We start from the raw sequence: 26,093 nt of genomic DNA, 5'->3' as shown, positions 1-26,093 counted from the left end.
AGCCTTATGGATTCTATCTCACTATCCGACTCTTTCTCAATATTTATAATTTTGTAATTTTCAAAAATGATGTTAGCCCTCTCATCTTTGTTTTTATATAATTTATGTTTATAAAGGTTGCTACTAAATTATCAAATTCCATGTACATTTTAAGACTAAATTGTAGTAGATTTTATGATATTAAAATGTTTTTTACAATCAAAGATTTTAGTCTTAAACCTTGTGCTATAACCTATTTTTCTTTGGAAGTGACATATTTAGGAAGACTTTGTCTAGTCAAAAAGGGACTCTTTACCCACCGGTGTTTTAAAATTTTGATTTTAATATTTCATTTTCTACAAAAAGTTTGGTCTCTTTACAAAAAGTTGTCTTTACCTTTTTATGTCATCTCCTCAACTTTGAGGTCCAGAGTTCTCCTCTAATAAGTACAGTATGCAAGACAAAATAAAAAATAAATTAATTAATTAACACACCACCATCTATGAAAACAAATACAACATGTATACTGTTTAACTTAATATTAATTCAAAATATATTTTTTTTTTCAAAAGGCAATCAAATTAGTTGTAGATTTTTTATTTTTTTATTTTTTGAAGAAAGCAAAATTCATTGAATCAACCTATTTAACGGTATAAACAATTAAAATGATTTAGGGCCCTCTTTGAGAAGAGTAAGAAATTATAGGGTAAATTATGTAAAGGTGCATTACTTATAAAATATAGAATATTTAAGAACTTTTAAAAAATGATCTAATAAACAAGCATCTATTAGAAGTTCACAATTGTCATTTATTCCTTTATCCTTCTTACATAGATTAACCCATTTGTTTTTTTTTTTTTTTTTTTTTTAAACCTTGAAATGACAAGCCAAAAGATGTCATTTGCTTTTAAGGTTGACATGTTTTTTTTTTTTCTTCATTTTACCTATAAAATAATCAATATTTTTTAAAGTTTCATTTTTGTTCACTCTTGCACTTTTTCATGGTTATTAATTTTAATTATTTAGAAGCACTTTAAACATATAATAATAATAATATATGACAAATACTTAATGAGATAAAATTAATGTACAAAGAGTTTTAGAATATAATATTTTATATATTATATTAAATAAAATATTTATTTATTTGATATATCTTATTATAGATTAAATAAAAATACATTTATCATATTATTTTATTGTTTCTTTCTTTTTTTAATTTTAAATTTTCATGTGAAATTGAAAATCAATTATCATGAATTCTTTTTTTTTTACTTTTTGCTTACAATTCTTACTTGAATGTAGTTTTCACTTTTTTTTTTTCTTTTTAGTTAAAATGTTTAATATTTTTATTTTAAAAAGATAAAAACTTATTATGGTTCTAACATTTTACTTTATTAAAATTCTAAAATTTTTATTTATATAAAATAAAATAAAATATATTTTTCATAAAAAATTGTATTTAATCATTTATGTTAAATTTCTTTTAAATTTATTAAAAATAAAAAAAATTATAATGAAGTTGCGCATTAATAAACATAGCTTTCGAAAAAGAAAATGCTACTCTGTAGACCCCCATTTGGGGCTCTCTTTTGTATCTCTGCAGGTTACTCTCTTTGACAGGTGTTGGGCTCTTAAGATGACAAGTGGAGGGCTCTCTAGGAGCCAAATGTTGCCTCCTGGTTGGTTGTTGTGGAATCAGTGGAGTTGATGGACAATCAGAATGTGACACCTGGAGATGAATATTCGGGAGAGGTACGTTTCTGTTATGGAGGAGCGTAGCTGCAGAGAGGAGCGTATAAGAGAGTAGGGGTTTGGAGCTAGGGGCAGAAAACTAGAGGAGCGTATGAGAGAGGGGAAGGTGCTTTTGAGGGCGGCAGGGATATTTTGAGGGGAGAGGAAGAAACAGACGAGGGTGAGAGAGAGGTATTCCGGTGGCTGGCTAGCTTGTGAGGCAAGTGAGGAGAAAGAGAGGGGGAAAGGAGTAAGCTGCGTGAGGCAAGTTTTGCTGAGGGTTATTTTTGTGAGAGGAAAGAGTTTGAGGGTAAGGAAGGAACCATAGTATGGAGCAGAGATCTTCGAGAGGGATTATGAGCTGAGCGCTTACCGGAGACAGAGCAGGGAGTTGCAACCCAAGACACCTGGTTGAAGAAGAGGCTTTCAGGTATGGTTGTTATGGCTTTCCTGTGCACTTTCATTTTTCATTCTCTTATGTCTCATGCTCTGTGATTGCTACTCTGTTTGTTGGGTTGCTGTGCTTTGATGTTTATTAGTTTAATATTTGAAGAGTTTGCTGCGTTTTTAATGTCTTACCCCCAGCAAAATTCTTCCATCTTAACCCACTGATTGTTAAACTCATGGATAAATAATGAAATGGGTTTAACATATTCGTTAAAAATGCTCCCTGCTCTGTTCCTATTTCTATTCCCTTGTTCCTCTGTTTTCCCTTGAAAGAGACTATCAGGCTTTAAGACTGTGAATCTGGGAAGGTTGGTTGATGGAGAATGATGATGGTACGAAGAGGAGATTGACAGCTATGAAATCAGTTTTTTGGGAAGCACCCAAAGTTTCGCCAGGGGCTATTGATTTTTGTTTTGATGGGAACCTGTATGGCAATTGGTGATGGAATTCTCACTCCTGCAATATCAGTTCTTTCAGCAGTTTCGGGTGTTCAACTGAAAATCACAGAGCTCCATGAGAATCATATTGTTCTAATCTCGGGTGTCGTGTTAGTGGTGCTTTTCTCTCTTCAGCACTATGGAACACAGAGTTGCCTTCATGTTTGCTCCAATTGTCACAGCATGGCTTCTGTGCATTAGTGACATTGGGATATATAGCATATTGAGGTGGAATCCGCATATATTTTGTGCCCTTTCTCCAACTTACATGTTAAAGTTCCTTAAAAGCACAGGCATTGAAGGATGGATATCATTAGGAGGAGTGGTTCTCTCAATCACAGGTGTGGAGATGATGTTTGCTGATTTGGGACCAATAACTGAAGAATCATCCAGAGAGTTTTGGAAACTTAGATATTGAAGCCCTTGATGTTTCAGAGCAGACTTTCAATGATCCTAGTCATGAAGAAAACTCAGTGCAGTCTTCACATGATATCCAAGTTATGAAATCTGGCGATGAGCAGTTGGAAAACTCTCTTCCCAAAGAAGAGTCTCTGCCGATACTGAAAGCTAGGGAATCTGGGCTTGCATACATTCTTGGGCATTCTCATGCAAAGGCGAAGAAATTCTCTTCCATTGTTAAGCAAGTTGCTATCGATATTGTGTATGCTTTTCTAAGCAGGAACTGCAGAGGCCCTGATGTTGTTCTGAACGTGCCTCATACTTCTTTGCTAGAAGTCGGTATGATTTATTATGTCTAACTTGAACAAACTGCACGAGCAGAATCGCTTGCTAGGCTAACTGTAACAAGGACGCACCAAAGAAGATGACACAGGGAAACTGGGAAGGAAGCTCCTAGCAGTTCCATCAAGACCAAAGGATTGCGATCCACATGTCATTGCTTAGAGTATCAGTTCTGCGTTGGTTAAGTTGTGTTACAGTAGTCCAGTTTCCATCTATCCTTATATCGATATAAGTCGCATCCCGGTTTTTGTGCAGCAGACGCTCTCTGGCATTAGTATCACTCTCAATAATGCCCCCGCTGGTGTGAAAGATGCAAGTGAGAAGAGGATATTGGTTGACATACTGATCTGGGTGACGGATGATCCGGCTTTGGCTGATCATTTGCTGATTTTTGATGATAGAATTTTTTTTATACTCTCCATCAGTCGCGAATGAGGGAATGGAGAAATATATTGAAAGAGAAGTTAGTTGATGCTAACATCTTCGAGGAAGGTCAGAATAATTTGCTGAAACGCTTGAGGAAGAGGAAGATGAATATGATAAGAGTGTTTGTTGGCAAGGTTGGCTGGGTAAAGGAAGATGGGATGTCACATGCACATACGTCAGAGCTGATGCTTTATGCCTACAATGAGAGGGCAAGCTGGTCCTATTGAAGAGTTTGAAAGGGTATTAAGGTACTTGAAGATGGCACTCCAAAAATCTTCAGTCATGTATCCCATACCTGTCTGACAGTCCCATCAAATCTTACCATGTCATGAGCGTATAAATGCCTATTCTCGTCCACTGGTTCCATGTGGGGTTTGGGTTTTGGCGTTTCAAATGGATTTGTGATGCATGAATTTGAAGAGTTACTAGCAAGACTGTTGGGAGGTGCATCGTCCGTGTTGACGTTCCGGGATGTAAGTGCATGGGGAGCTGCCGGAGGGTGGCACAGGGCCTCTTTGGAGGGACTGAATTTTGATTACAGATGAAGCATATTCCTCTATTAATGGCCTTATTGCCACAAGCTGTTGGATATTGTCTGAGATGGTAAAAAGAAGAACATCTATTTCAGATGAACTATATATATTGTTTCTCAAGGAGTTCCAAGCTTTCGGACTTCTTGACCACCTTCTACTTCTCAGGAGATGATCTCAAGTGGTGACAATGTCCAAGATTTGAAACCTATAGTGAGTGGTATATCACAGACCATTATGTCCTGTGGTTCCTGCTGCAGCAAATGTAAGCATTCTGAACAACCTCTCTCAAGCACGGCAAGTGACGTATTCTATAGCCCTAAGTGGGGGAACTTCTATAGGACTTCTGTCAATGGGTGGGACTTCCATGGCTATGCATATGCCAAATATGATATCCAACGAAATGGCATCATCTGTGCCTACCACTCAAGCTGTGTTCTCATTTGGGCAGTCAGCTGTCTCATCAATAACTGGACCTGGAACACTAGCAGGCACTGCACAGGTTGCACAAAACTCAGCTTTTGGTTCGTTCACTTCAGCAACTTCTAATATGTCGGTAAACTCAAACCTTGGCATTTCTCAAGCATTGAGTAATCTTCAAGGAGGTGTTGGTATGGGCCCAACAGTACCTGGGATGAGCCAAGGAATCTTCCTGGAGGATAAATGGTATTTCGTGAACATGTTAAGAACGCTGTTCCATCATCATGGGATCCTGCTGCCTTGGCAAGGTTTATTGAAACATTTGGCACCAATATTATAGTTGGTGTGAAGATGAGCGGGAAGGATGTAATATATGTTAGACAGCAGCATGCTTCGCCTCTTCAACCTGCTGATGTACAGAAAAGTTGTGAAAGAGTTTTGATCATTGACAAAGAGGACACTGCCATCCAGGGCACCCATAATAGCATTCAGCATTCTCGCAGAGAAGCAATAGATGAGCTGGTCGAGAAGGAAACTGGTGCAGCATATGATTATTATGAATATAGTATCAATCTTTCAAGGAATCCTAGCTTGGGAATTGTTAGACCTAGTGAACAAAGACATGACAATGGAGATGAAACAAATGGGCAGAGAAGGAGCAATCGACTGAAGGTGTCAAACAGAGAGAGTCCTAACCATGCATGAGTATACCAAGTTCATCAACTGAAAGTCATCCTCCATATTATCCACGCCAATCCTTCATGCTACCCTCTTGCTTATTAAGTTGCCTTCCAGATGAGAATACCTCAAAAGACCCTATTTTCCTCACGTTGTAACTGAGTCCTTCACTTTCTCTCTCTAAAACCCTCGTGCTATCTCTAAGACTTTCTCTCGCTAAAACTCTCCATTCCATGAAATTCTAGTTTTTTAAACTCCCTAGCCATATACTGTCTCGTCACCAGTCTCGCTCCTAAGGTTCAGATCACTTGGCACAACATCCGTCAGATCGGTAGTAGGCTGAACTGGGGCAGCAACCATACTGCTAAAGACATCAGATTCGGGGTTGAGGTTCGAGCCTTAATGCTACAGTCAAGAATATTTGTGCAAGCCTTGTGAAACTGGTTGCAAATACCATTAATAATGTAGCAAGAGATGGTACCGTTTGTGCTACAGTCCTTACCCGAGCAATGTTTACTGAATGGTGCAAATCGGTAGCTGCTGGAATGAATGCTAAGGGATCTCGAACAAGGATATCATGGAACGCTTCTGACCTCATCTACCAGCTTTGACAGCCACTTCCACCAGTACCTGTGAAATATTCTGAAGCTCTGGGCTTTGGCTATACTGTTCTAAACAGTAGTCATCTGTATCTATTTGGGGGAGAGGATCCATTGAAGGAATCTCTGAGATGGATCAGTTTCTATAGTGCTCGAATGAATAAAGGGTTTAAAGGCGAATGCACAAGAAGGCAGAGGACCCTCCATTCAGCTGAAATCTATGATCCTAACAGGAATGGATGGAACAAGAATTGAGAGATCCTTTAACCTGTCGGAATGCTGATATAGAAGGACCCTAGTTTCATGGAGCATTTTCCTGAAGAAAACTCTAGAGTTGACGTCAGCTTCAATCAAATATCAAAATTCTGGAAGAAGCAAAGATTGGGATCAGTCTTCTCCTGTGTTGACATGTGCATCACATAATTTGTTTGACGATTTTGATAGAAGCTTTAAACCTGTAGGGCCCATGCAGTTCTAGATAGTATTGCGTAAAGAAGATATTTTCTCCTTGGCCAACCATACTTAATAGAGAATGATTTGATTGAAGATGAGATTGCTACCTTTTTATGGTGCTATGGGTTCAGCTGAGTACAGTATGATTGATTTTCTTGAAGGCAATTGGCAATGGGCTGATTCCACTTCCAAAGTTGATGATTGAGGCAGTGATCCTGCAAAAGTAGATTCATATGACAAGGATGATGCAGATTGAGATGGTCAATATTCAAGTGGGAGGAAATTGAGGTTTGAAAATAAGGAAATGCATGTTGAAGCAAGAGAAAGGAAATCATTAGGGAGTAGCATGAAACCTTTTGGGCATGGATCTGGGCACTATGGTTGGATACCTTCAGATGTCGCTTTAGTCAGTTCTGTCACTTCTGTGTTTAGCAAAGTGGCTTCAACAAGCTCATGGAATGCTGCCAACATCTTCTCTGTCCCCATCTCCGTGGTTATTATTGTTCATCTCCTTCCACTTATGCATGGAGTGGATGGTCACCTCTAGCATGGCCACTTTTTGAGTCATGTCCCCCCTTCAAATTCTTTCCCTTTGACTTCAAAATAAGAATTTCTTAACCCCGTTTTCAAAGGATTTTCCAACTTCTATTTTTTTTTAGATACCAACATCCCATTTTTAATAAAATTTGTTCACCATTTTCCTTCTAGCGAGCCACTTTCGAATTTTCTTTGATTTTCAAAATATTTTAAAATAAGTGTGAATTTATTTTTCGTAATTCTTGATGATAGAATTTACGAAATTGATTCACTCAAAAATAGATTGGGCTATGGTGGGGGCCCGACATTAAATAAATTTCCTTTAAAATAAAAATGGAATTGAATGAAATCTCATGCATGATATTGATACTTCTTTATATGATTTGGTGACATGAGTGACATATTTTGTATTCATTACTTTGCACTAACCCTCTCTCTTGATAGCGCATGATGGCTTGTTGCCTAGGTACGCACCCACTCTCACTCTGGTCATTATTTATGCATGTTCTGATTCTCATATGTGCATGATTAGTTCCGGATATTAATTGACTTTCTCATTAATTATCATGTCAATTTTATTTTATTAGTAGAGACCCGACTTTAGGGACTTAGAGGGATGCTACGGTCTTTATCGTACCTTCCCGATAAATAACTTGATCTCCAAACCCGATTTAGTTTTTCATAGACCACATTTTTCAAAATAAAGAGTCACACTTAGGGTTTTTTTTTCTTATTTTGTTTACCTTTTAAAAATAAAACAAAAATAAGTGGCGACTCCAAGTCATTTTCTAATAAATAAAATCATTTTTGAAATAAAATTGAACTCGTTATTGAGTGGAAAACGCATGAACTAAAATGCGGAGTCCATATACTCTTTTGTAAAAAAAAGTAATATTGCAATATATTAAAAGTACCATGAAAGTGTGTTAAAAGTAACACACTTTATTGTTACTTTTTTTCATTAAAAAAATGGTACTTTTTTCATAAAAGAGTAATACATTTTTCATAAAGGAACGATACTTTTTTTTTTTTAATGATACACAATGTCAATATACAAAAAATTTAATTTTTAATAAAATTAATATAACCAATTCAATATAATTTTTTTTTATAAAAAATATAAATAAAAAATTTAAAATTTTAATAAAGCAAAATGTTAGAATTACAACCAAATTTTCATCTTCTTTAATTAAAAATATTAAACGTTGGAAAATTTTATGTTCTAAATCTTAAAATTTGTTTATCATGTATTTACTTTTATATTAAATTTATTATTATTAATTATTTATTATATATTATTATTTTATGTTTTAAAATGTCCATAAATAATTAAAATTAATAAATATAAAAATATGAAATATTAAAAAAAATTGAAATTGAAAAGATTTCATCAAGCTAACATATTTTAAAAAACAAAAGCAAAAAGAAGATGGATATACTAAAGAGGAGGGGAAAAATAAAAATGAAAAAACATTAAGGTGATTGTCATGTGTCAAAGTTATATTTTTTTAAAATAATAATAGTAATGATATCTCATTTGTCTTATCAAAATAATAATAAAATGAAAGGTAAAAAAAAATTTGGTAGTTGGCGGGAGGTAAGAGAAGAGGACTTAAGGGTAAGTTTGGAATATTGATTAATTCGACTATTTGAGTGTATGTATTGAGAATTGTTTTCGTCAAAATTCTAAAAAATTAAATTTTTTTTTAAATGGTGTATCATTAGATTCATTACAACATGACTCCCAAAATTATATGTGGTGCAGGTCAGGGCCTATCAATTCTTTGTCTAAACTTTCCTGTATACCATCGGCCACGACACGGTAGCTAGGCCTCCACCTCACTTATCTTTTATCTTTTTCATTTTTTTTTTTCTTATAAAGGACAAGTGGATTGCTGTGGAGACGTGGGAGGCTAGCTCTTGGTACACCAGCAAACGAAGCGAGACTTGATATTTCTTGGCCACAATTTTGCCACCATAAGTTTCAGCAATGGGGCTCTGATTGGATGCCACCGCTGCCGGTCGCGTCTGTATCTGGTACTGTATCGTTCTCTATTTTTTTCCTATTTAATTTGGTTTTGGAAAGGGAGGTGCTTGTTGCTTCCTCCTCCATTGTGTTATTCTTTGATCATAGACTGAGTATTGGGTCTTCATCTTGCTGGTTATTGAGCATGTCCTCTGGAGGTGACGGGTGAAAGCTTTAGAATGGCCCCGTGGGACTTGGTCCGTCAGTTGGATACGTTTAATTTCCTTCTACTATTTGAAAGCTCTTCTGTTGATCACTTAGGGCATTTCCTGGTTCTTTTCCCGTGGATTTTGGGTGGATATATATATATATATATATATATATATATATATATATATATTTTGAAAATGAGTTATGCAAAATATACATAACAAAAAATCTTCTTAATTAATTCTTTGAAAACATTGATAAATAATGAGTTGAATGACTCCATCTGAATAAACTGGGTTTCTGATGATTATGTTGGGGGTTTCAGCAGGTGTTCGTCCTTGCCCGTTGGTACTTGAGAAGTTAAGAAATCAAACTGAAAAGTTGAGAGATACTGCTCGTCGGGGAGAGAGAGAGGGAGCGAAATGGAGATGTTGAGCTGTCTGCTGTGTTTTCTCGTCGCTTGGACTTCAATTTACATCATGTTTTCAGTTAGAAGAGGAAGCCAACATACTGCTTACAAACTTCCTCCGGGACCAGTTCCACTTCCCATAATAGGAAACCTCTTAAACCTGGGTAACAGACCCCATGAGTCCCTAGCCGAACTTGCAAAAACTTACGGCCCAATAATGACTCTTAAACTTGGCTATGTAACCACAATAGTCATCTCTTCTGCACCCATGGCCAAAGAGGTCCTCCAAAAGCAGGACCTCTCCTTCTGCAACCGCTTCGTCCCTGATGCCATCCGAGCCACAAACCACAACCAACTGTCAATGGCCTGGATGCCTGTTTCAACAACTTGGAGAGTCCTTCGAAAGATATGCAATTCGCACTTATTCACAACACAAAAACTAGACTCTAACACCCATCTCCGCCACCACAAAGTGCAAGAACTTCTTGCGAAAGTTGAAGAGAGCCGCCAAGCCGGTGATGCTGTGTATATAGGCCGTGAAGCTTTTAGAACTAGTCTCAACTTGTTATCTAACACCATATTTTCTGTGGATCTTGTGGATCCAATTTCTGAGACTGTACTAGAGTTTCAGGAGTTGGTGCGTTGTATAATAGAGGAAATTGAGAGACCCAACTTGGTAGATTATTTTCCGGTGCTCAGAAAGATTGATCCACAAGGTATAAGGCGTCGTTTGACAATTTATTTTGGTAAGATGATTGGGATATTTGATAGAATGATCAAGCAACGGTTACAGTTAAGAAAAATGCAAGGTTCAATAGCTACCAGTGACGTGTTAGATACTCTTCTCAACATCAGCGAGGATAACAGCAATGAGATTGAAAGAAATCATATGGAACATTTGTTATTGGTTAGTATCTTCTATCTCCATCTTAATTTGATATGAATTTGGTCTGGTTTTTAATGATTCAAATAGAAGTTGGGCAAATAAACACTATATTCAAGCCTATTAACGCACCCAGAGACTATGTTACAGGACTTATTTGTTGCGGGGACTGACACAACTTCGAGCACCTTGGAATGGGCAATGGCAGAGCTGCTACACAACCCTGAAAAACTTTTAAAAGCCCGAGTGGAGCTCCTGCAAACCATCGGCAAAGACAAACAGGTAAAAGAATCAGACATCACTCGACTCCCTTTCTTGCAAGCGGTCGTGAAAGAAACTTTCCGATTGCACCCAGTAGTTCCATTTTTAATCCCACACAGAGTTGAAGAGGACACAGATATAGATGGGCTTACAGTCCCAAAGAACGCACAGGTGCTGGTGAACGCATGGGCTATAGGTCGAGACCCGAACATATGGGAGAACCCCAACTCCTTTGTACCCGAGAGATTCTTGGAGTTGGACATGGACGTGAAGGGCCAGAATTTTGAGTTGATTCCGTTTGGTGCTGGCAGGAGAATCTGTCCTGGGTTGCCATTGGCAACCCGGATGGTTCACTTGATGCTGGCTTCACTCATTCACTCCTGTGATTGGAAACTTGAAGATGGGATGACACCGGAAAACATGAACATGGAAGACAGGTTTGGCATTACCTTACAGAAGGCTCAGCCCCTGAAAGCTATACCGATACGTGTGTGAAGTTGTTGCTCTTGTGTGCCGAAGTAATGTGCTGATTCTTGGGGTGCTTTGCTGTGTTTCAAGCTCTGTTGTCATTAACTAGACGTGTCGGTCCAGTTCTGTCATATTGATAGATAAACTCTAAAATCTTTCTAATTTCCAATTTAAATGGCTATCAAGTATCATGCTTTCATGCATAGCAGCATATGTTATCTTTATATTTTTCAATTGAAGTGTCAGTCTTAGTTCTTAACTATTTGTGTCTCATAGGAATTATGGATGAATAACAGCACCTAGAGATGGTGAAAAAGTGTGAGATCATACCTTATGAAATCACTCCCTTAATTTTTTTTCAATGGTTTTGATCTTCTTTATCAATCCCACCACCAAGCAAGTAAAGTACAAGTAATATGGGATGCCCTAACACTCTTTCAAAAGATGGTTAATACAATTCACACATAAATGAGCGAACACTCCTCAACTAAGATTTGTAAGACATTTCATCTACTAAAAAAAACCTACTTTTCGGTTATCCATTAACATCAATAACAAATAAGAGATTGTTTTATAATTTTCCAAAGCTTAAAAGATCTTATTCCAGCTCAATTCCTCAATCAATTGACATAATAAATCGATGAATAAGTTAAGATAAACTAATGAAAAGATAAAATAGAGGTAAAGAGACAATAACACCAAAATTTAATGTGGAAAACCTCTTAAGAGTACTATACTTGAGTTCATATCATGTTTGGTCCTGGCCTTTTCTTGAATTCACATAAGAAAAAAATTTAGGTTTTACCCTAAAGATGAATATGAAAATAGGGATGAAACCTTCACTAGATCAACCCATTTTAAAAGAAATTTTCTCACTTAAAAGATGATATCAACTCAAAACCCATAAAATTTTCTTTCAAATCAAACACCCCTAAAATATATAAGTAAAGTTTAAGGGAAGTCGCTTAACTCTCATAGCCGTTAAACCCTCTTCTCTCTTCTAGAAATTGGATTTGAAGAGCACGAAAACAAGCTACTAACAAATGAAAATCACTTCAAATTAAAGACATATATAGTTGCTTTATTGAATTGTGTTTGATGCCTAAATAAAGTCAAATAATAGTCTATTTTCAAATCCTAGCAAAGAATGTATATGTGGGAATTTTAAACTAGTCAAAAGATAATCCATGATAAATTTTTGATTCAGTACTAAGGTTTTAAACTCCTTTATATAGTTCAATTTTGCTTAGAAAAAATGAAGGATTTATTTAATAAGTGTATTCAAAAACAATTTTTCGTTCTTCAAACTAAAATAATAGAAAAAACATGTTTTACAATTAGAAAACAAAAAACAACATATTATTCTTAAAAATAAAAAATATGATGTTTTTAGAAAATAGCTTTTAATTTTTTCCAATTATATTCACTTGTTTTCTAATAATTGTTTTAAAAAATGGTTATATAAATATAAAAAATAATTAAAATTAAAACACTACATAGAAAAATTATATTTAAAATTTTAAAAAAATTAAAAACATTTTAGATTTTCAAAGGGATTTGTTTTATCAAACATTAAAGAATAGTTTTTAAAAATAGTTACCTGATAAGATGGAGGCATTGTCATTGGGAAGGAGTATCATTGAGTAGTAAGGTTCTTATCAATTAGTATGGTGTAAACTTAGGTGGTGTTTGTTTTTTGACCGAATAGAAAAAATTAAAATATTTAGTTTTTTCTATTAAGTTAAAAATACTTTGTTATATTAACTCGCATAATTAAAGTGAACTTGTTATCAATAAGTTTAATTTAGTTATGTTGGTTGATGATAATAAGTTACTTTTAATTGAATGAAAAAAATCAAATATTTTAACATTTTCTATTTAACCAAAAAATGAACACCACCTCACCTACAAACCATCGACATTATTTGAAGAGCCACGACATCGTAGCAAGGCATCCACCTTACCTTTCTTATCTTTTAGTCGATCACTTTCTCTTTATGTAAAGGACAAGTGGATTGCTGTTGGACATATCCGAGGCTAGTTCCAAGTATATAGACTACCAAAACAAGTAAGACTTGATCTCCTTGGGCACAATTTTGCCACGCTAAGTTTCAGCAACGGGACAAGGATTGGAAGCGACCACTGCTGGACGTCGCAGTTGTATCTTTCTCTATTTTGTTCCTCTTTAATTTGGTTTTGGAATAGGAGTTGTTGCTTGCTCCTTCGATCAGACTTTTGAGGATTGGATCTTCATCTTTCTGATTATTGTGCATGTCCTCTGGAGGTGACAGGTGGAAGCTTTAGAATGACCTCGTTGTGGGGGCTTTCCTCCACGTGTCTGATAAGCCAAGAATAGAGGAGAACAGAGGAGTTGGTTCTGATGTCACGAGATGAAGCCCACTTGTTGTTAGATTTATTGTTATTGAGTTGTTATTTTTTACCAGCTGTCATAATAGCCTGTCTCCATCTATTTTGAACACTATATATATATTAAATCTCTCTCTCTTGTTACTTTAACAATAGAGAGCAGAGTTTTCAGCTTCAGCTTTTCTATCTTGGTATCAGAGCTAACATTCAAGGTTTCTCACTTTCTCTCTGTTTCTCTCGATCCAAACATGGCCTCTACTCCGACACAGTCTTCTTCTTCCTCTGGTTCGATTGGATCTGGACAAAGCTCAACAATGGCGTCCATTCCTTCCTATCAGATGCTTAATCACACTCTGCCTATGAAACTTGATCGGACGAATTACATCCTATGGAGATCTCAGATTGATAATGTCATTTTTGCTAATGGCTTTGAGGATTTCATTGATGGAACCTCTATCTGTCCGGAGAAAGATCTGAGTCCAGGAGTGATGAATCCAGCTTTTGTTGCTTGGAGGAGACAAGATCGAACAATCCTTAGTTGGATCTACTCGTCGCTCACACCAGGTATCATGGCACAGATCATAGGCCATAATACTTCTCACTCTGCTTGGAATGCCTTGGAAAGTATTTTTTCATCTTCTTCAAGAGCTAGGATAATGCAACTCAGACTCGAATTACAATCCACAAAGAAAGGATCAATGTCGATGATAGACTACATAATGAAGATCAAAGGAGCTGCTGATAATCTAGCTGCTATTGGAGAATCTGTCTCAGAACAAGATCAGGTTATGAATCTTCTTGGAGGTCTTGGATCCGATTATAATGCTGTTGTTACTGCTATCAACATTAGAGATGATAAGATCTCTCTTGAAGCTATACATAGTATGCTATTAGCCTTTGAGCATCGTCTTGAGCAACAAAGCTCGATTGAACAAATGTCTGCCAATTATGCCTCTTCCTCTAATAACAGAGGTGGTGGAAGGAAGTTTAATGGAGGTCGTGGACAAGGCTACTCTCCAAATAACAATAATTACACCTATAGAGGTCGTGGACGTGGAGGTAGAAATGGACAAGGTGGAAGGCAAAATTCCAGTCCAAGTGAGAAACCTCAGTGTCAGTTATGTGGTAAGTTTGGCCACACTGCTCAGATCTGTTATCACAGGTTTGATATCTCTTTTCAATGAGGTCAGACTACTATTTCTCATTCTTTGAATAATGGGAATCAAAACAATATACCTGCTATGGTTGCTTCTGCTTCTAATAATCCTGCAGATGAGAGTTGGTATTTGGATTCTGGAGCAAGTCACCATCTGACTCAGAATTTGGGGAATCTCACCAGTACTTCACCATACACGGGAACAGATAGAGTCACTATTGGTAATGGTAAGCATCTCTCCATCTCCAATATTGGCTCTAAACAACTTCATTCTCATACACATTCTTTTCGACTCAAGAAAGTGTTTCATGTTCCCTTTATCTCAGCTAATTTGATTAGTGTGGCTAAGTTCTGCTCAGAAAATAATGCCTTGATTGAGTTTCATTCTAATGCTTTCTTTGTGAAGGATCTACACACGAAGATGGTTCTTGCTCAAGGCAAGCTTGAAAATGGCCTTTACAAGTTTCCTGTGTTCAGCAATCTGAAACCTTATAGTAGTATTAATAATGCTTCTGTTTTCCATTCCCAATTCTCTAGTACTGTTGAAAATAAAGCAGAGTTATGGCACAATAGACTAGGCCATGCTAGTTTTGACATTGTTTCAAAAGTCATGAATACTTGTAATGTTGCTTCTGGGAAATATAAATCCTTTGTTTGTTCTGATTGTCAGTTAGCTAAAAGTCATAGACTACCCACTCAGCTCTCAAATTTTCATGCATCTAAACCTTTAGAACTTGTTTATACTGATATTTGGGGACCTGCCTCAATTAAATCTACATCTGGAGCGAGATATTTCATTCTTTTTGTAGATGATTATTCCAGGTATACTTGGTTTTATTCATTACAAACAAAGGATCAGGCCCTTCCCATCTTTAAGCGATTCAAGCTTCAAATGGAGAATCAGTTTGACACCAAAATTAAGTGCTTACAGTCTGATAATGGTGGAGAATTTCGATCTTTTACGTCTTTTCTTCAAGCAGTTGGTATTGCCCATCGATTTTCCTGTCCATACAACTCAACTCAAAATGGTAGAGTTGAGCGGAAGCACCGACACGTAGTTGAAACTGGGTTGGCTTTGTTATCTCATGCTTCCTTGCCAATGAAGTACTGGCACTATGCTTTTCAGACAACAACTTTTCTTATCAATCGAATGCCAAGCAAAGTTCTCGAGTATGACTCTCCTTACTTCACTCTTTTTAGAAGGCATCCTGACTATAAATCTTTTCGTGTATTTGGCTGCCTTTGTTATCCTTTCATTCGGCCATACAACACTCATAAATTGCAGTACAGATCTGTCCAATGTCTTTTTCTTGGCTATAGTTTGAATCACAAGGGGTTTTTATGTCTTGATTATGCAACTGGAAGAGTCTATATTACTCCCCACGTGGTCTTTGATGAATCAACTTTCCCACTTGCTCAGTCCAAGTCTTCCAGTTCGTCTAATGACACTTCAGCAGAAGGCTCTACCCCTGCCCTTATAACTCCTCCTTCTTTTCCATGTCTTCTCCTAGATTCAAAAATCAGTCATGCTTCCATAGATTCTCATTCTCTATCCACAAGTGAAAGTCCTATTCCTACAACCTCTTCTTCACCTCTGGACACATCTAGTTCTTCTCCTGCTATAGATTTATCACCTAAATCTGTTCCAGAACCTTAAATCACTACTCTTGCTCCACGAATGACAACAAGGTCCATGCGTGGTATAACCAAGAAAAAGACCATTCTTGATCTCTCTGCCATAAAGGTTTCAGAACCATCTACTCTCAAACAAGCCTTCAAAGATCCAAATTGGACTAAAGCTATGGAAATGGAGATTGCTGCTCTTCATAGAAACCATACTTGGGATCTTGTTGAACAACCACCCAATGTCAATGTGATTGGCTGTAAGTGGGTGTATAAACTGAAACATAAGCCAGATGGGAGTATAGAGAGGTATAAAGCTAGGCTTGTGGCAAAAGGATATAATCAGACTCATGGTTTGGACTATTTTGAGACGTTTAGTCCAGTAGTTAAGGCTGCCACTATTCGCATCATACTTACTGTTGCTCTCAGTTTTAAGTGGGAAATTCGACAGCTTGATGTTCACAATGCCTTCCTCAATGGTGAGCTAGAAGAACAAGTCTATATGTCTCAACCTCCTGGATACTTTGACACTCAATTCCCGAATAGAGTGTGCAGATTGAAGAAGGCTTTATATGGCTTAAAACAAGCCCCACGTGCTTGGTTTCAAAGACTCAGCTCTGCTCTTCTTCAGTGGGGATTCAGCATGTCTCGGACTGATAGTTCTATGTTTCTGCACTTTGGAAAGGCCACTACTTTGATAGTTCTTGTCTATGTTGATGATATCCTTGTAACGGGCAGCTCCTCCACACAGATTTCGTCTCTCATAGCTAAACTTGATTCAGTTTTTGCCTTACGAGATTTGGGTCAACTCTCATTCTTTCTCGGTATAGAGGTTTCTTACAATGAAGGTTCTATGACTTTGAGCCAAACCAAATACATTTCAGATCTTCTTCATAGAACTGAACTGTTTGATACCAAACCGGCAAACACACCTGGTGCTGTTGGGAAGAACTTGTCTAAATTTGATGGAGATCCTATGGCAGATGTTACCCATTATCGAAGTGTAGTAGGGGCACTTCAGTATGTTACCTTGACAAGACCTGATATAGCCTTTGCTGTCAATAAGGCATGCCAATTTATGCAACAACCAACCACAACTCACTGGCTCTCAGTCAAACGAATACTTCGGTATCTAAGAGGAACAATGCAAGATGGGCTCCTGTTCAGTCCTTCAAGTAACTTGACAATAGAGGGATTCACAGATGCAGATTGGGGTGCTCACCTTGATGATAGGCACAGCTCAAGTGGATATCTAGTTTATCTAAGAGGTAACTTAGTCTCTTGGTCCTCTACCAAACAAAAAGTGGTGTCTCGCAGTAGTGCCGAGTCTGAGTATCGTGGTCTTGTTTTCGCTACTGCTGAGATTGTTTGGATGCAAGCCTTACTGCAAGAGCTATGTGTGCCAATACCTGCTATACCTCTACTTTGGTATGATAATATCAGTGCTTACCATATGGCAAAGAACCCTGTGTTTCATGCTAGAACTAAACACATAGAAATAGACCTTCATTTTATACGAGATCAAGTCATGAGAGGAAAGATACAACTACAATTTGTTCCCACTGAAGAGCAGCCAGCAGATTTATTGACTAAGCATCTCACAAGTTCAAGGTTCTTGTCCCTCAAATCTCAGCTTTGTATAGCTCCAAGACCCTTTCACTTGAGGGGGGATGATAAGCCAAGAACAGAGGAGAACAGAGGAGTTGGTTCTGATGTCACGAGATGAAGCCCACTTGTTGTTAGATTTATTGTTATTGAGTTGTTATTTTTTACCAGCTGTCATAACAGCCTGTCTCCATCTATTTTGAACACTATATATATATTAAATCTTTCTCTCTTGTTACTTTAACAATAGAGAGCAGAGTTTTCAGCTTCAGCTTTTCTATCTGTGTCCTTCCCATCGGCTGGACACCAACGCTCGTGGGGGGTTGATCAACCATTTGGATACTCTGTTTGGAAGCTCTTCTGCTGGTCATTGAGGGCATTTTCTGGTTCTTTCCCTCATCCATTTTTGGGTAGTTCATATTTTTGCTCAAATAAAACATGAAATAAACTTTATTTAATTATCCTTATTATTGAATAAAAAAAATTAAAATACATTTCTTAAGTAAAAACTTTAATCGCATCATTGTAATAATTTTTTCTTCTACCAACATCAAACACAAAAGTAAACTTATTTCATTGAATACAAATAAAACCTTACCTCTTCCATCATTCAATTTTTCTACCAACAACCATTTTCCTAAAGTCATCTTTCCCACACACATTTTTTTTAAATAACATTTTTTAACTAATAATATATTTTTATAATAATAAATTTATTTAAAATATACCTATTATAAAATTTATTTATTTTATGTAATAAATTCAATATGTAAAAATAATTGTTAATCATGGTGAATTTATTATTTTTAAATTATAATATTATAATATTATTTTTAAATTATAATATTATAATATTATTTTTAAATAATAATATTTATAAAAATATAAATTATATTGATAACGCATTTATGTGAAGTCATATTAAAATAATAACTTTTTGATATAAAGATTAAATAATTTGAAAATATATAAATTTTTAATTAATCTTAATTATATATTATTTTCTGAAAGACAATCAAATGTAAGAAAATCATTTTTCTTAATATTTTTTCTCTTTCCTTAGTACTTTTCCGAAAATCAAACATAACCTAAGTAACTAAAATCCGTTTAACCTATAGTTTGCTACTAAAATATTATATCTAATGTGTTATTAGATTTGTCCAAACACAAAATCTCTATGATCAAATTGATGGAGTAATGCTCACCAAATTTTGATACTAACTTGTATCATATTTTAATGTTAATTAGTTGATTCCATTGATTGTCATGTGTATTGTTGCTATAATCCATCATGTATTTTTTAACCTAGTCATTGCTCTTACCACCCTTTACAACCCTTCACAAGAAATAGGTACAAATCCCCTTTCTATAAGTACATTTCGACAACATGCTTAAGGCTCCTACAATCTTCAATTGTATGATTGCGCATCCTATGATAAACATTGTACTTGGTTTCCCTCTTCGTTTGATCTTCGATCAATTGAGATTGTCATTGAAAGTCCCACAACTTACATAGTTTTCAAAAAACTTGGGCATATGATACGAGCGCCAGCTTGGTTGAATGTGAGAGCCATCAATTGTAGGACTCTTCTCAATAGTACGATAATTTAAAAAAATTATTTTTAAATTATTATAGTAGAAGAAGATATTACAAATATATGGTAGTTTTTACCACCTATGAGAGAGGGTGAACGGATAATTTTTTTTTAAAACCAAAATCGATTTTTCAAAAGACAATTTTATTTCCATAAAAATTCAAAAGGGAAATCATCTCTTGAAGAGACGATTTCCCATTAAAAAAAATTAATATTTTTTTTAATATTTATTACAAATTATAAATAAATAAATAAAAACCTCAAGGGAAATCGTCTCTTGAAGAGACGAGTTTCCATAAAAAAAAAATATTTTTTTAAAAAAATCCCAAATTAAAATAAAAAAAAAATCCTCAAGGGAATTCCTATGAAAAAAAATTAATATTTTTTTTTAAAAAAAATCCCAAATTTAAAAAAAAAATCCTCAAGGGAACTCGTCTCTTCAAGAAACGAGTTCCCATGAAAATATATATATATATATATAAATCCCAAATTTAAAAAAATAATAAAATAAAAAATAAAAAAAATAAAGAGACGAGTTCCCATGAAAAAAAATATTTTTTTAAAAAAAATCTCAAATTAAAAAAAAAATTCCTTAAGGGACATCTCTCTTGAAGAGACGAGTTCCCATGAAAAAAATATTTTTTTAAAAAAATGAATCCCAAATTTTTTTTAAAAAAAATCCTCAAGAGAGATGAGTTCCATGAAAAAAAAAGTTTTTTTTTTTAAATCCCAAATTAAAAAAAAAAAAAAGAAAGGAAATCGTCTCTTCAAAGATGAAGAGACGATTTCCCATTAAAAAAAATCCTAAATTATAAATAAAATAAAATTTGGAAAATCGTCTCTTGAAGACGATTTTCCTTGAGGATTTTTTTTTTATATTTATAATTTGGGATTTTTTTTAAAAAAAAATATTAATTTTTTTTAATGGGAAATCGGCTTCAAGAGACGATTTCCTTGGAGGATTTTTTTTTTTTTTTTTATAATTTTTCATGAGAAATCGTCTCTTTAAGAGACGATTTCCCTTGAGGAATTCTTTTTTTTCTTTAATTTGGGATTTTAAAAAAAATATTAATTTTTTTTCATGGGAACTCGAGGATTTATTTTATTTTATTTTTATTTTTTAATTTGAGATTTTTTTTCATAGGAACTCATCTCTTCAAGAGACGATTTCCCTTGGGATTTTTATTTTTATTTTTATGATTTGTAATAAATATTAAAAAAATATTAATTTTTTTTAATGGGAAATCATCAATCGTCTTTTGAAAAGATGATTTTGGTTAAAAAAAAAAAATTTAAACTATCATATATTTATAATAACTTCTTCTACTATAATAATTTAAAAATAATTTTTTAAATCATCGTACTATTGATAAAAGTCCATCAATTGCATGCATCACGGTCATTAAATGATCTACGGTCCCGCACATTGTGGTAAGTTTTAAATTTTGGAAAAACAATTCCACGGGGATTTCAGGGTGGAGGAAATATGGTGTGAACGAGACAAGCTCAACCCTTGAATGATCTTATTCACCGTCTCTTTGGGGAGTCTTCCTTTTCATGGAATCCACCGTAAACCTTTTGAAACCCAGCCTTCCAACCGAACCGAATAGCAATCCGTCGACTGGACCAACGAAGTCGTTGGAATTGACTTTACACAAGTCTGTTCTTTCAACCTCTGAGGTGGCTGGGCCTAATTGGTTGTGTCTACGTCAAGTGTTAAATTAATTTATTAATTTATGAAACAGTTATCACTAAATAATTTATTATGTGTGCAGGCACGGCTCAGAGAGAGGACGACGTCGTTCTAAATCAAATCGCCGAGCCCAAAAGCACCCTGCACTCGAAATGGCCCTTCTGCGTCACCCTTCCAGGTGTTGGCTCAGAGATTGGAGAAAGTACGCACTTTCCTCTTCCCCAATTCTACTTCAAAATCATCGACGAACTTTCTGCCCGAAGATGTCGTCGGACTCGTCTTCTCTCACTTACTCCATCACGTTGCCCAATCAACTCGCCGATCCCGTTACTGTTGATGCAGCCCCTGGAATTTCTGCTTCCGAGTTCAGGCGAGTCTCACTTTTCTGTTAGGTTTCTGAGAAATCGAAGGAAAAAATTATAGATTTATTTATTTTCTATAGTTTCTGAGGAAACAAACACCACTCTACATTTTAAAGGATTTTATTGTGGAAGAAGGCTATATCATTGGGACCGTTCTTGGCCTGTTTTCATGTCTTTCAAGTGAAAATGTATTGTATTGCAGCTCAATAAATAGATCTAGTTTAGTTTGTTGATGCTAAGGGGAAAATTTTCAGTTTTTCCATAAGTGGTGGAAATGGTAAATTCCGTTTTGGTTTCTGAAACAGCTTGAGGGGAAAAATGGTGTTTGATGCTTGAAAGGGTTCTTAAAAGCAGTTTTTTGATCGTAGAAAACACTTCGGCAAACCTATGATAGAAACAGGTTTTTTGGAACAAATTTCAGTTGTTTTCAATTATTATTGTAGAGCGTTCTCAGCCATAATTGAAAATATGGAGAATATTTGGGAACTTTTGCATTGGACATAAGTAGACGGTGCTTTCATTGAGAATAAGCTGAGAAAACTATTTTAGAATTGTTTTTCAAGAACTCTTCTCAAAGACTGCTTTTTGACAATTGTTTGCAAACATGCCCTAAGTTTTATTTCTCCATGGTATCTTAGGAAAAACACTATTTTAGAGATTAAGAAATTTGTCCTAGAAGAAGGCGATATTGTTGGCATGTTATGATTAAAGCTCTTACATCAACACTGGTTTTAATTTCTTGGAACGAGAATCTAGTCCATTGTAGATTGGTAAATAGATCTAGGTTAGTTGATTGCTGCAAATAAGAAACTTTGCTATTGTGCAAAGGCAGATATTGTTTTGTTTTTATCAAGTTAGTGGCTGTTAGGAGGGAATTTTTGGAATTGCTCTACAATTTGGGTTGTTTGAGATTGTGCTTGGTGTGGCAGGAAAGCTATTGATTCCTCGTTGTTCAAGCAATGGCTGAAGAATATGCAGAGTGAAGCTGGGGTATTGTCTAATGGAGCTATGTCTTTGGAACGTGTGCTTATTCAGGTAACTTTTCCCTGAAATTGTTTGCACAGCTTTCTAATTTGTGACTTGGAATCATTCCAGTTATCTAATGCAATTCCTGAACAGTTAATGTACTTTATGATCAGTTGAGATCCTTTTTTCTTCTTTTGAGTATCAGGTATTTACCGCTTGTGGTTATTGTTTCTAGGTAGCATAGAGAAAACAGAACTATATCCAAACATCAACCATTTGCAGAGAGCAAGTGTATAACATGTATACCTGAGGGGGGAACACCTATCCTAGATGCTAAATATATATTTTTTTGATTAGTAAGAAAGTCCTAGATGCTAAATATTCTCCTGTGTCCTTCCCTCTAAGGTTTGGGTAGCTTCTTTGTAGCAACTCTTGGAGTCTCTTTTTCAATCCCCCACAATTTCCTGTATCCTTATGCAAAACAGTATTTTAATCATGACTCTTGGGTCATGGATTTCTGGCTTGGTTGTTTCCCCACTATCCCCAGGTTTTGAGCTTTAATCATGACTCAGATACAACCTGCCATTCTAGGGCATCATTGGGGTGCCTTTTTTACTGAACTTACCTCCAATAGTATTTGAATTTGCTTGGTTTCTTTTTTGATGACCAGAAGGCTCACATTAGGATAGTTAAATTTATCTTTGCCTTGGTGTCATAATTTTTTTCAGTCTCTGGTAATATTGTGCTGTCCATAACCTGAAATTTGGAGGGAGGTGTTTATGTAATGTTCAAATAATGCATACTCTTTTAGCTATAGGTAACTTGGTGGGGTTAAACTGGTGTAATTTTTTCTAGAATCAACATTATCTATAAATTTGTAATTAAGGTCAACAACTTGATGGATAATAGAGACAAGCAGTCACCCTCTGATTAAAAGTTCAACCAAAACCTTTCTTTTTTTCTTTTCTTTCCTTATAGATATATGTTTGTTTTTAGAGGTTAAGAAACGGATTGGCTAAACTTAATATTGTCTAATAAATTTGGTAAATAAGATCTGCATATTTCATAAGCTCCTTTAGTTAAACGAGTGTTTTTCCCCCTTGATTTATACAATTTCAAGTTGACATCTGGTTGGTAACAGGGAGTGGATATGTTTGGAAACCGCATTGGATTTCTCAAGTTCAAAGCAGATATTCTTGATAAGGAGACGGGGAAAAAGGTATTGATTAACATCTCCAGTGTTTTGCTTCTGGGTTTAGATTTATCTCAATCTGCACCATTCAGTTAGAGCACAGGCTTTCTACTTCTGGATAGTTGTGTTTTTCCTTCTTTTTTTTACTTTCTCTAATATTTAATAGTCTTCTTGATTTTGTAATGTCCATTTCTGAATTTGATTTCAATGAAATTACATATACGTGTTTTATTTTCTCTACCTTGAAAAGTATATACCCCATTATCATATCATTCTTCATGTAGTAGACATGGATTAAAACCTTCTTAGGTTCCTGGCATTGTGTTTGCAAGAGGACCAGCTGTAGCTGTGCTGATCCTTTTGGACTCAGAGGGCGAAATTTACACTGTTCTTACAGAACAGGTAGGTTTTTCATGTTCATCAGTGTTCTTTATGATGCACTACTTCAATTTCCTGAACAATTAATCAATTGTTATCTTAGAAATTAAAAAAAAAAAGGAGAGAGAAATAACTATTTAAATGCTTTTATTTTCTTCCAAACTCTGACAAACACTCATGCATGTGTAAGGTTAGGGTCCCTGTTGGGAAGCGTATCTTGGAATTGCCAGCTGGAATGTTGGAAAATGACAGAGGTGATTTTATTGGCACAGCAGCTCGTGAGGTATCTCTCTCTACAAGCATAAATGTAGAAATTTTTATCTTCACTGCCACATATAAATCTGCCTGCAGCTTTGCATCATTATTGTACAGAATTTGAAACCATGGTTTATTTTTATTGTGTTTGTTCTTTTTGGGGGAGTTAGGTTAGGACCCCAAGTTCAGAACGTTTTCAAACTTTATCTTTTGAGTATGACAGGTAGAAGAGGAGACTGGTATACACTTAAATCTACAAGACATGGTTGACCTCACGGCCTTCTTGGACCCATCAACTGGATGCAGACTTTTTCCTTCACCGGTTTGTATATCCTTATCCCTTGTTCTGTTTGTTTAATTGAGATTTAGAATGTAGGTGATCTCCCATGCATGGTGTTAAAATTGGGATTTAGCAATTATTTGGTTCCAGGATTGACTAGAAATTGAAATTCTTCTAAATATTTAGTGGAAGACAGGATTATCAGAGTAACATGATACTTGATACATTCTCTTTTTTAAGGTCACTGTAATTGCAAGAGTTGTGAAGGTTTAAGAATCATCATCATCCAGTACAAGATTTAGTGAATGAGAAGGCACAACCTGCAGAGTTGTGAAACTTTGTACAGTTTCAGTCATGCAAAATTGCACAAATTAGAGTCTTTTGTGCTCTGTTGCTCTGACAGGTGATGGGTGGACCAAAAAACACACACACACAAACTGTTGCATGTCAAGGAAAACATAAGGAACAAATGCTTGCTTTATGATAATTTGAATAAACCAACTACCATTTATAACACCTTGATGGACCATATTTTCTGTTTTTCATTGTTCAGTTTTATTAGTGAAATATCAATTTTGTTGTTTTATCATGGTTAGGGTGGGTGCGATGAGGAAATTAGCCTGTTTCTATACAAAGGAAGTGTAAGCAAAGAGACTATCACACAGCTGCAAGGAAAAAAAACAGGTCTTCGAGAACGTGGTGAGCTGATTAAGGTGCATGTAGTTCCCTATGAGAAATTGTGGCGTGTCACAGCTGATGCCAAGACTCTGTCAGCAATTGCCCTGTATGAGATGGCCAAGAAAGAAGGGTTATTGCCTCCAGCAGGCTAATGTTCTGCCTTATCTAATCAATGAATTCTTACGCTCAAGTGGGGTCCATCATCAAATGGGTGGCCCATTTATGCTGTGAGCGAATTTTTCTGCTGTATAAAGTTGGTTTGATCAGTTGCTTACCCTTACGTTGGAGCGTATAAAGAGTCTGAGCTTTACTTGCCATTGTGGTCTTTGTTTCTAGGTGTAACTCATTTGGTAAGCAACCTAAATCAGGGCTTTACATCAGGCTAAATCAGGACATTATCTATCCCTACTTGTATCAGTTGTTTGTAATGTTTTCAGAACTAGATTGATTGATCATTGAATTAGAAAAATTATTGGTTCATAGTTCGTCGATTGGACCAGCCAACGAACCAGTATTATAAATATATCTTATTAAAATTTTAAAAATTAAACAAAAAATTAAAAAATAATTATAAATTATAATCAACAAAGAAAGAAAAACATAAAAAATAAAATTTTAAAAATAAAAATCAAACCTCTTTGTCGGTGGAGTTGAGGCGCCCACACGGTTGGGTGGGCTTTGCTGGGTTGGTGTAGCTAGGGGCTTTGCACTGGGAAGGTGGGGCTGCAACAGCAGCACTTTCGGGGGTAGGGAGCAACGTCTGAG

General features: G+C 35.6%; 2 protein-coding genes across 6 annotated transcripts; both read left to right on the top strand.

Moving 5' to 3' along the window:
• Nucleotides 1-1,752: 1,752 nt before the first annotated feature.
• Nucleotides 1,753-11,381, top strand: LOC100855232 (geraniol 8-hydroxylase). Of its 5 annotated transcripts, none has more exons than XM_010663319.3 (4): nt 1,753-2,143; nt 8,747-9,018; nt 9,486-10,473; nt 10,600-11,381. In XM_010663319.3, the coding sequence occupies exons 3-4, from the start codon at nt 9,580-9,582 to the stop codon at nt 11,203-11,205; spliced, it is 1,500 nt and encodes a 499-aa protein (XP_010661621.1). In that variant the 5' UTR covers nt 1,753-2,143; nt 8,747-9,018; nt 9,486-9,579; the 3' UTR covers nt 11,206-11,381. The 5 variants fall into 5 exon arrangements, with proteins under 5 accessions (XP_010661621.1, XP_059599271.1, XP_010661630.1 ...); XM_059743288.1 differs by having other exon boundaries at nt 1,782-2,143; nt 8,864-9,018; nt 9,483-10,473; XM_010663328.3 differs by having other exon boundaries at nt 1,786-2,143; nt 9,483-10,473.
• Nucleotides 11,382-21,101: 9,720 nt separating this feature from the next.
• Nucleotides 21,102-25,814, top strand: LOC100241091 (nudix hydrolase 14, chloroplastic-like). Its single transcript, XM_059743280.1, has 8 exons — nt 21,102-21,204; nt 21,300-21,587; nt 22,509-22,614; nt 23,687-23,764; nt 24,047-24,139; nt 24,306-24,398; nt 24,594-24,692; nt 25,247-25,814. The coding sequence occupies exons 2-8, from the start codon at nt 21,370-21,372 to the stop codon at nt 25,478-25,480; spliced, it is 921 nt and encodes a 306-aa protein (XP_059599263.1). The 5' UTR covers nt 21,102-21,204; nt 21,300-21,369; the 3' UTR covers nt 25,481-25,814.
• Nucleotides 25,815-26,093: the final 279 nt, after the last annotated feature.

Source organism: Vitis vinifera, chromosome 2 (assembly GCF_030704535.1).
Source record: "Vitis vinifera cultivar Pinot Noir 40024 chromosome 2, ASM3070453v1".
Taxonomy (NCBI): Eukaryota; Viridiplantae; Streptophyta; class Magnoliopsida; order Vitales; family Vitaceae; genus Vitis; species Vitis vinifera.
Note: the sequence above shows the minus strand (reverse complement) of the source record. Positions and strands in the feature narration are given on the sequence as shown.